At 42.3% G+C, this 11,289-nt stretch overlaps 1 protein-coding gene across 14 annotated transcripts; it reads right to left on the bottom strand.

Annotated features, from left to right (window-relative positions):
- Positions 1-286: 286 nt before the first annotated feature.
- Positions 287-10,239, bottom strand: LOC123172411 (uncharacterized). Of its 14 annotated transcripts, none has more exons than XR_006485580.1 (14): positions 9,707-10,239; positions 8,111-8,311; positions 6,887-6,921; positions 5,870-6,509; positions 5,630-5,754; positions 5,286-5,406; positions 5,127-5,187; positions 4,698-4,857; positions 4,303-4,399; positions 3,857-3,942; positions 2,836-2,934; positions 1,501-1,598; positions 663-805; positions 287-516 (listed from the first exon to the last, which is right to left on the bottom strand). XR_006485580.1 is itself a non-coding variant. In XM_044589392.1 (2 exons), the coding sequence occupies exons 1-2, from the start codon at positions 10,035-10,037 to the stop codon at positions 9,149-9,151; spliced, it is 501 nt and encodes a 166-aa protein (XP_044445327.1). In that variant the 5' UTR covers positions 10,038-10,239; the 3' UTR covers positions 8,323-9,148. The 14 variants fall into 14 exon arrangements, 1 of the variants encoding a protein (XP_044445327.1); XR_006485583.1 differs by having other exon boundaries at positions 287-582; positions 663-760; XR_006485577.1 differs by having other exon boundaries at positions 287-582; positions 9,707-10,238.
- Between the last annotated feature and the right edge of the window lie 1,050 nt (positions 10,240-11,289).

The following is an 11,289-nucleotide window of genomic DNA, read 5'->3' as shown; positions in this document are numbered from 1 at the left end:
ACGATCGAAGTCGTCGGACTGGCGGCGGACCTTTTCTTCTTATGGAGGAAGAAAGAAAAGTGATATTTCTTTTTGTTGAGAATTTAAGGAATTTACAAGTTCTCACTTGACGGAAAAAATGAGGAGCTACGGTTAAAGATGACCAAATGTACAATTTTAATCCATTTACTATCAGTAGTTTAAATAGCAATCAGAATTTCTTTTCCTGAGCCTGTAAAGGGTAGAAAACTCTAGGCAGACATCCCTGGTGGATTTATCCCTTGTACCAGACCAATGCGATAGCATCAATAAAAACTTGAAAAAATTTAACCGGTCTCAGTTGAAGTTGCATTGTAATGACCTAACATCAGTAACTAAGCTGTCGTTCTGTGAGCACACAAGAACCACAAACCATTTTCAGTAATCTTATTAAGCCACCTAAGTGCGGTGTGAGCACGGCACTTTTATATCCCTCCCGCCTAATATATACAACCAGTGTTTACTCCATCACACAGTCCTTATGTTCCAGCTTCTAATCTACAAATTGTACATCGGATGTAGCATTATCCACTGTAAACATCTACAAAGGTTAGATGCCAATACCTACAGGAACTTAAGCCAGGGATCAGAAATCTAAGTTCAGTCGCAACCCACAGGGCCTGGAGGAAAGTTTTCGATTATACCTGATGTGCTGGCGATATTTTAAGTCTCACACAGTCATCATTCTGTTTCAACGGGTGCCCTGGTTCTTATCAGTGGCAGGTCCTAGCACTGTAATCACCTGCGGCATGGTCATTCCTCCAGAAACAATTATTTCCGTAGAGAGCTAATAGCAGAAATTTAAGATTAGAAATTCAGGTTATATAGTAAGAACGCTATAAAAAGAATAGCAAACTCAACGAACGCAAAGAGGCATCCCTCAAAATAAGCTTATGCTGGATTGAGATGTTACAAATAAACTACCAGCAAGAGGATAACATGATATCTGAGTGACTTCTGGTAGAGAACCTAACAACAGCACATAGTATTCGAACTGTTCATAGGATATAGCAGTTGAAGGAACTGCTATAAAAGACATCAAATTATCAGACTAATGCGTGAAGGCCCCATAAACTTTAAGCAGCTCTAGCTGGCCTTTTCAGTGCTTGCACAACAAATTTATGTAAGAGAGACTGATTTAAACCACCAGCCAGGATAAGATGACTAATAAGATGAACCCAGCCAGGCTACATTAGGCTTAGTCTTCAATTATTTTTGGTGAATCTTAACACTTTTGAGATTTAAAGAGATGTCACAAATTACAACTAATGGATAACACTTTCCTGAAAGTTAACTATTTCATGAATGAGGTAACACAGAAAAAGAGCACACAAAAGTATGATATGAATCTTTGTGTGTCTAATGAAATTATCAAATCAAATTTCTCAAAAGCATATAAATGAGTAAATTATATAGAATGAAGCATTCAAATGTGGTTGATGCCATAAATATCTGTAGAAAGCGATGTGCATAAACAAGTACCTGGAGAATCATGCTCGATGTTATAAATCCAAATGCGTATTCACCAGCACGGGGATGGCTAATTATTGCCACTTCTTTAAATGCTGCTGTACTTTGATCTGTCAAATGGATAAAATACATTATAAGAATTCTTTTCTGGTTGGACAGAAGGAACTACAAGTTGGAACATAAAGATTTTCAATTCCAAGTTTGTAGATGAGTAAACGTGATGCATAGAAAATTATGTTGACCTGTTGTCGCATGATTCATATGGTCTTCATGTGGATTATCCTATTAACTTCATAAGCTCATGTAACTTAAAGAAAAGTGGCCTATAAACGAGAGCGGCGTTTTGGCTCCTAGGTGCATATGCACCCATTGTCGAAATACACATTTCGAGAAGTTGAAAAATTCGAAACAAAAACCCACATGTATATCCAGACATTTTATGTGCGTTCACAAGGTTTCGGTGAAAAACGACGTTTTTTGTAGCTTGTGTAAAAAGATAAAGAAATGCCTCGTGAATAGTTAGTATGAAGCATCAGAAATTGTCTTTTTTACACAAGCCACAACAAACGTCGTTTTTCACTGAAACCTTGTGCACGCACATAAAATGTTCGGATATACACGCGGGATTTTTGTTCCGAATTTTTAAAATTTTCAAAATATGTATTTCGACAGTGGGTGCATATGCACCTAGGAGCCAAAAGCAATTATCGCCTATAAACGTGTTTCTTTGTGAAAGTACTGGTACTATGGAGATGGGAACCATCCATGCTGGAGATTTCCTGGTTCGTTGCTACTTATTTTAGCATATAAACTTGCAAAATCGGTAGTTGATTACTTATAAGCAGAGGCGTTTCTGTTCAACTCTTGGGATGAAAACTACTGCTGTTAAAGCAGCTCAGGGGGCAGTTCAGTGCTCCTCTGAAGCTTTCTTTTCATCTTGAGGCTGATATTTCTGATTCTCTGAACGAGTGCTTCGTTTACAGCTTCTGAGCTACAACATCGATGTCCTGGGTTGTCAACTGGCCTTGGTTAAAGTTTACACTTTGCAGGATAGAAAAAAAAGAGAATGCTAAGCATAACTCTGTCATAGCTATAATTAGGAACAATGCATACTGTAAGCCTGTAACAATTCTGTTCTTCTTGTCCTGAAAGGATCTTACACATTTCCTATTGCTTTTTGCGGATGATGTAGTTTGGCTTTTAGGGTTTTTTTTTTTGCAGAACTATCTTCCTAGCGTTTTTTATCTCTCGCTCTTTATCTCCCTCTTAATTTCCCTCTCACTTCCATGAGCATACCTACATTATGTTGTTTAGGCAGAAATAGAGCAGGCAATCGCAGGCATATACCTCTTACTCCCTGGAAGTAGTAAATCTTGCCTTCATCAATTACAGGGAGGAGCTTCCAACTGGACTTTAAAGACCATTTGTATTGTAATCTATCAATATCTTGAGAGAATATATTATTAGCATGTGCGTCATAGGACGACTGGAACTTACAACAACACAGAGTGAAACAAATATCATGTGCATCTCTAGGAAGGAGAGAAAAAATGCCTAACTCGTGTGATTGCTTTACTTAGACGAACATGGTAACACGGAACCTATCTCGTAAATGGTTACACTGCAAAATAATCATTTGGGTTTGGGCAGCGATAGACTGTTACCTAAATAATTGTATAATAATAACTGCACTCTCTGGCTAAAGAATGAAAAGGCGTGGAGAACTGAAAAGATAAATCTTAAATGTCTATTATGGAAACATGGACGTCAAAGTTGATAATTCCTGACCCCACAAAAAAATTGATAATTCCTGAAATCGATGATACTCCCCATCCGTAGCAATGTTTCGACCCAGCAGGCAGAGCAACAAACAATTAAAAAGTGTGGGTAACCTTGAAAAAATATACCAGATGTAAACCAAACTAGAAGTGAAAAGCACGCCAAACAAATGATGCGGCGATTCCTACAGCCAAAACTATCGACCTCTTGAAATAAGTAGGCACTAAAGGGGAAAGAAAGGAAAAGACATGTACCTGAGGGATATGAGTGCGGAGCTAAGTATTTAGTAAACCTACAATCTAGTTCTATATTCCCTGGATCATGTGGCTTCCCAAGTCAAAAAGCTAGAATAGAAGGTGTGTTTGGGAACTTTGGGTTATTACTCCTTGTCTAATTAGACAGCTAAAACATGACGTCAGGTTATAACCAATGGCAAGTTCAGACCATATGACCACCTCCGTAGAGCATGTTCTTCTTCAGTAGAAATGGGGCTATCTAAGGCAGCATAAATCAATAGGTAGAAGTGTATTTTTTAAGACGATCTAATTTCTAAATAAATATTAGGGCACTGGAAAATGGATATATATACCTTTGTATTTCGCTAGTAGCACAATGTGATTATTAGTCGACCTCCCGATGATGATCAATATGTGCCAACAGTTTTGGTCAACCTTTCTAATCAATATAAATGTTCAAATCTGTTAGATTAAGATCATCCTTTCCCATCAATTAATATAGAATTGTAACTCCATTGCTTATAGCAGAATACTTGCTGAGATAAAAAATGTGTTTCATGCAATCTGTATAAAGTAAGACACACAAACTAAAATTACAGAAGGGGTCATGAGAAACATGTGCATTAGTATTTAAGAGACCCCTTGCATACGACATGATTCAGAAAAGTACAGTGTGGGATGCATTATAATTTTAAGGTTGAGGTTGTTTTCCTGAGATAGAATCAAGAAATTAAGATATCCTCAGCACAAGCAAGAGAGAAAAAATCAAGGAGCCTACGATGACGACTTGAACTCGTACCTGCTGATGGTCCACAGCCTCCCTTGCCCAAGCCACGCTAGGGTATGCTACCGCCATGCATTATATACAATCTGACGTCATCGACGTCATCATACAGCTGCACAAGTAGACACAAAAGAATAGCCAACTTATCACTATTTGGTGGAAAGTAGTCCAGACATTGCTGCCTAATGATTAGACGCAGGCCTCAGTATAACCAATGCCTTATGTGTAACATTTCCTTCTAAAAAGCAAAACATGGACAAATGGTAAGAAAATATAGCTGCCTGAATACTAAACCATGATCTTATTACTAAGCATCATAATTTTCAGCTAATCGTTTCTATCTCCAAGAGCAGTATAGCAAATCCATGTTGGCATTGGAAGACAATATAGTGAAACAAGCAACAACATACTTTTTTGGTAAAGCATCGGCGTTCTCAAAGAGTATCTGAATCGCAGCCCACTTGGTACTGTTTTACTTTTGAGAGTAGGAACTTCTACTAATATAAGGCGGCCATTGTGTGACCGCCTGCAAGAACAATAACAAAATTATTTGTTACCCCAAACGCAGACCTGTGCATATGAGAAACAACAGCATCAACTTGATTGTTCGCTTTTACAAATTTCTCTGCATATGAGCAAAAATATTTCCATGTGCAAATAACTACAATTTACTTATTATTACACTGCTCACACTGAGAAGGTCAAGAATGATTATCATATTGAACAAAATCACGACACCTACACGACTACGGAAGAAAGAAAATGAAGAAAACAAGAACTGCTCAGATCGGAGATTCTTTATCAAACAGGAGGCAGAAGGGAGTTAAGTGGCAGCTCACCACGGTGGGTAAAGATGCAACGCAGCCAAGAACCCAAAAACCAGCAGCAACCTCGTAGATCCTGTAGGGGGAAGAAAAATAAGAGTCAGGGAGGACGAAACCGGGGCACGCCAAAGGGATCGCAAAAAAACACAGCTCCATGGAGAAGCTGAAACGTACGGAGCAACCGAAGGACCGAGGGCCATGACAACAATCGAAGGAAACAACAAGCAGAACAAGCAGTCATGGCAGGCACACCGAATGTGCTCTTCAACCAAGCTGTGAAAGAAAGCTATACATCCTGTGATTAAGAAATTTAGTTAGTACTTAGTGCTGCATATACAAGCTTCAAAGATAAAGTGTCATGGGTGTGTGTGACCACCAATTCATCCCAAAATATATTTTACAGGGAAATTGTTGCACAATGTTACTTCACAAACATGGATAGAAGATGATATACTTAACTTAACAATTCTTGCATAAATGGAAAAAAAAACTGTACCAACTGATGCTACTTCTCTTACCAGAAGAACAAACCAGATCAACTAAATACAGGGGCACGAATCTGGTCAACGTCGGGGCTTGACTTTCCTCCTGTTGCTGCTGGTGGCCATGGAACAATCGAAGGGGAGGAAGAACAGCACGGCACCTGACAGAAGTTGCCGGTGGGAGGCGCCGTCAGAGAGGAAGAAAGCACGGACACAACAATCACACAGCAACAAGAACGGGGAACTGGAGGGGAGCAGGGATTGGGAAGAATTTACCTACATACCATGTCCTAGGTCGTGGATTCACCTTGGGCGCCGGGGGAAGAAACGCCTGGTTAGGAGACACGAGTGCCGGCGGACCGCCTTCCCTCCAGCAGCAGCGTGCCCAAGACCAACTTCACTGGTGCTGAACCATGTTACCCTTCTCTTCGAGGAGAAGCCGGCACGCGGGAGAGGATCCGACAGGATCTGATCGAAGAAGAGGAGGAGAGGCAGCGCTGGGTAGAGGAGAAGGAGGAGAAGGGGCATGGCGGCTGTCGAGAGGAGGAAAGACGAGGCATGGGGTGTAGGGATCAAGGACGGGAGGGGATTGGCAGCTAACTTTTCACCCACTTTGACTGCGCACAAAAAAATAAGGGACACTGAGATTTCTTCCCAGTGTAGCTGTAAAATGGGCCCGTGGAGAAAGGAGGCCCGCCTGACATCCACTTCAGCACAAAAGAATAACGTGCAGAGAAACGAACGGAGCGATTTTTGACAGCGCCGTAAAATCAAGCCAACAAGGCAGATCGTGCGATCCAAAACTACTGCACGACAAAGGTAACTCAGGATGGCGGGTAGAGTAGCGGCTTTTATAGGAGAAATATTGGCACATAAAGACGTGCAAAGAGAAAGGTTGCAGCTGCCAATGTTATACCTGAGATGGAAGCAGATGTTATTTCCTTTTGCAAACCAGAAGTTATAATACTATTATTTCCTACCGTCAGTAGTTTAGGTTTCTATTTCTGCAAGAGTGCTTGGTGGCAAAAGTAGCAACAAGCTAAAAAAAAGGGCAGCCCGGTGCATGTAGCTCCCGCTTGCGCAAGGTCCGGGGAAGGGTAAATGGCATAAATTGACCAGTCATGCTAATATGCACAATCGGGGAGTTGCTTGACTCAGATTTTTATTTCAATTTTCAATGATTGCAGATATGATAAATTTTGAAGTTCCTATTTTGTCATAGAAATTCACTATCAGTAAACTGCTGCTATTTAAATCATTACACATGAAAAGATGGCAAAAAATTTAGCATACCTATTAGTATAATCTTCTTCGCTCTCTTCTTGTACCTGGAATATAACATAACATTTATGAATAAAAGAAATGTCGTCCAATAGTACATTGGTTGTTTTTCCAAAAGAAAAAGACAAGCATCATATATTAATCTTACATATTCTGCCAATCAGATACACCAAAAAAAAACACGTTGAAAGATAGTGAAGAACAATAGAATGGACTACATATGTGAGTTTCTTTTGCTTGAGCTACCATGTCGCTCAAATACAGGTTTGGCAAAAAAAGAAGAAGTTATAGGCATGTGTAGATTTAATAGCCAATACAGATTTGACCCAAAAAAAATGTGTGTTTCATTGACATTGCAGTGATGGTATCAGTATGCATAGCACACAATTAGGGGGAACAGGTATCCTATATGATTCTTCAATATTCTGCCGATGAAACATACTAAAAAAATACACTGCAGGGTAGTCAAGAACTAGAGCATTGACTTTCTTTTGAATGAGTAATATGTCGCTCATATACAGGTTTGGCAAAAAAAAAGACCTATATGGATTCGATAGCCAATATAAAATATCACATACACTGTGAATTAGAAGCATGTGTTTCATTGACATTGCAATGGATGGTACATCTCAGTCCGCATAGCAATTATCAGGAACGTGCATGCTCTGTTACTCCCTCCGTTCTTAAATATTTGTCTTTCTAGGCATTTCAAATAGATTACCACATACGGATGTATGTAGACATATTTTGAAGTGTATATTCACTCATTTTGCTCCGTATGTAGTCACTTGTTGAAATGTCTAGAAAGACAAATATTTAGGAACGGAGGGAGTAGTTTTTTCTGCATGATCCACAGTGCACGAAAAACAAAGAGTACTAAGGGTACAGAACAAGACCGGATAAAGTGGTAGTATTTGGCTGGATGAGCCCCCCTGGGGATATTATCCCCCTGCTTATAACGATGTAACTGTTATTTCAATTTAATGAAGTGGTGTTGCTTTAAAAAAACAGAGTACTAAGGGTACAGAACTAGACAAGTGCATGAGTTCTGTTGAGATTGCACTACTCTGTAGTTACTCCGCATACTGTAGTAATCAGCAGGTACGCGCATGCACGCTATGCTCATTTTTCCTGTAAACCTCCCATGTACTAAACTGAAGAGTAAACAGAACTAAACCGGTGCATCATTTTTGCACAGGTCAAACTCACTGCCACTATTATGCGTGTGAAGCTCACCACAGGTGGACGGAGAAATGTGGTCGGAGCAGTGGCACTCGAAGATATCATAGGTGGTGTTGATCCGACAACGCCCTCCACTCTCCTCGCACACCTTGCAATCATCCCCCATGTACTGCAGAAGAGACCTGCACTTCATCAACTGCCGGTAGTCCGCCCAGGAGGTGCGCCCTCGTACCCCAGTACCGGTATCATGGACACCTGGATATGAATCCAAGTAACAAAAAAAGGCAATACAACTTAAATTTGCTTTATTAATCAACTAAATACAGTTTTATGAACTACTAAACTAAATCAAGATGTACTCCATTTTTTTTATCATGCCCATTACTAAATAATAAGTTTCATATTGCCATGCCATGTAACAAGGCTCTTCATTTAGAATTTTAGGATAAATTGTAGCCTATTTGCATGTCACTTGCTTCTTTCAAAAAATAAAGACATATTAGCATGCATTCTAAGTCTTCCATCTCGCTAACCAATGGATTATCTTAAGTAGCATAATGCAGACTGTCGAGGGGAATAATATATGTAGCATAACTTCTATGGCTAACCCACATATTGCATTATTCAGTAGTCCTAGATCACCACAGATGTTAGAAGAAAATGTGGAACATGCTGTTTCACATATGTACTTACCTATTGGACTAAAAAGTCCAGGTTTCCCATAAATAGTTATGAATGGGAAAATGTCTCCACCTGAATATAATTACAACTATCACAAAGAAACATGAGAAACAAGATGTTACACATTTGCAGGGGCGTGTAGTCTGTCAGTACATGTATATGTTTTGTTGATGCAAGTGCAGCTGGTGAAATTCCATTACAGGTGACGTGGTATTTCTCTCTACTGAACTGTGCGTCTGTGATTTACACACCTTAACAGAAACGAACCGGTTCTAATTTTCAGATGTCTAGCTATTCGTTGTTCCACTCGATCCAAGCCTGCTTACCACGTAAGAGAGATGAGAGGGTGTGATCTGAGAGGGAAACCGAACATGCTTGGCCTCAGCCCAGATGACACACGATCGCCGGTCGTTACATGAGCCTTGTCATGCGTGACTGTACGCGCCTGCGGCCACGAATCCATAAAAAAACGGCCATGTGGAAGGAGATGCTCATCCACGACAGTGGCTGCATCGGGAGCAGGCGGCGAGGGAGACTTTGGATTGCGTGGACGTGGAGCTTCTCAGCTCCAAGGAGGTCCTCTAAATCAATTTGAGATAGGCCATATCAGTACGACATTATTATCATGGCATATGATTGCTTTGTTTCAGATGCCACAGATACACATCCTGGAAAATGGCAATTGTTCATCAAGATACTGTTTTATCCCATAAAGTAGGAGGTGTCGCTCTGCGTGTGGCAACTATAAACCACTAATTCAGATCAATTAACTGAACTTAAAAAACAAACAAACACTGGGAGCTCATATGGCATCCAAATAAGAAATATGGAAGCCATCGAACCAGCAGCCAACTTTGTCCTACCTGATTGCTAACTGGAGTATACCCACGGTGACGAATCGACAAATGGACCGTGAAGCCATACAGAGTCGACCATGCGTGCACGGGAGTAGGGAGTAGGACGCCGTACCTCTCTTGCGGGCGCGGGGGAGACGGTGGCCACCGCGCGGCGCGCTGGGAAGGCCAACTTCTTTCGCCGCCACGTCACCACGGCTCGCACGGGCGCCGGTATCCTCACGGCGGCGGCCAGCCTTCACGCCCCCCTCTTGCTCTTCCGCTGCACGCCATCGCCGCCTGCCGTCCAAGATCCGACCGTGGTGGTGGTGTTTGTGGAGGCCGTCGGGTTGCGGAGGAACGGCGGCGTATGGAGAGGAGGGTGGGGGAGGCGGCGGATCATGGAGCGCCGATGGCAACCATGGGGGCGGCCTCGTCGCGCTCGGGCGCAGAATCGGCGACATCATGCCGCCCGTCGCACGGGGAAGGGGAGGATAGATTATGTGGCGGCAACGAAGCGGCGGCGGGTGAGAACCCTAGCCGGGTTAGGGGGGGAAATTAGGGGGACGTGGGAGGGAAGAAGCCTGGGCGGCGGCGGCGGCGGGGGGCGAGGGAAGCGAAACGGAGGTGGAGGAAAAAAAATCCGGCGTACGTGGGTGGGAGGATGTGCGGAGGGCGAAATGGATTTTTATTCTTCTTTTAGGCGTATGTAGGTAATACAAATAGTATAAGTAGAGATTTTTTTTTAAAAGGACCATATCTATTACTATAAAGAAGCACGTCAAACATTGCCGCCGCCAGAATGAGCCGCACACGCGCCATTGTTGCCACCAGTGCCGGCCTGACCTTGTCGATGGCATCCGAAAAGTCTTCATGCACGTACCCCTATGAACTAGTGTCATGGAGCCGCAATCGTGGCCTTTGAATTCTTAAATCGATCTAAAAAACCTGACACCAAATATCACCTTTGCGTCCGCACGGCGGGAACTAACCTCGCCACCCTAAGGAGCTGGCAGGGTCTACACCGGAGCTCCGTCTAATCTGTCCAACGAACGAACTTGAGGAGGATCGAAACCCGAGAGACTGACTCGAAGAAGGAGCATCGGGCCATCCGTCCAAACGTCGCCCCTATGAGGACTAAAACCCTACCTATCTACTAGCGGGAGTCGAGACACCAGAATTCTCCTCTCCGCCAACGGCCACCGGGGCGGCGGACAGAAGGGAGACAAATCCACGAGCTCGCTGGCGGAAATCTAAGGAGAAAGGCTTTCTCAAGTCGCCTCGGGAGATAGAGGACAGAAAAGTGTAGTGGATGGCACACGTTTGCTAGACAGTATAAGTAGAGATTTAATAACATGCCGAAGTGTATTCTTTGTTTTGCAGAGCATGCTCGGAAGATGGTGGGTTTAAAATATGGTTCAGAGAATCTATTAATTGTGGCGTCCTTTGTGCCACTTCTTTGTATATGGCATGGCATTACGTGTAGTTCCAGTTGGAGTATCGAATTATGATTTCTTTTTCGGGGAAGGGAGAACAGAGGGAAGCATTCATATAATCCAAACCCCGTGGGTGCACATGTTGGAGCAAATCAGCCAAGTTTGTACTAGCAGGTTGTGCTGTGAAGAGGGAGTTGTAGAAATCATGAATATGATCCTTTAAATCCCCCTAAACATAAAATAAACTTCCTGTGGTCATCACGCAGCTTAGTGATTTTGTTTC

The sequence above is a fragment of the Triticum aestivum genome, unplaced genomic scaffold (assembly GCF_018294505.1).
Source record: "Triticum aestivum cultivar Chinese Spring unplaced genomic scaffold, IWGSC CS RefSeq v2.1 scaffold105487, whole genome shotgun sequence".
In the NCBI taxonomy this organism is placed as follows: domain Eukaryota; kingdom Viridiplantae; phylum Streptophyta; class Magnoliopsida; order Poales; family Poaceae; genus Triticum; species Triticum aestivum.
This window is presented reverse-complemented; position numbering and strand designations above follow the sequence as displayed.

Bases quoted from the DNA above. Each gene is read 5' to 3' on its own strand.
- LOC123172411 (XM_044589392.1), bottom strand. From the start codon at position 10,037: ATGATGTCGCCGATTCTGCGCCCGAGCGCGACGAGGCCGCCCCCATGG. The intron at 9,319-9,706 runs GTACGGCGTCCT...AAATTGATTTAG, and splicing joins CCCCCGCGCCCGCAAGAGAG to AGGACCTCCTTGGAGCTGAG.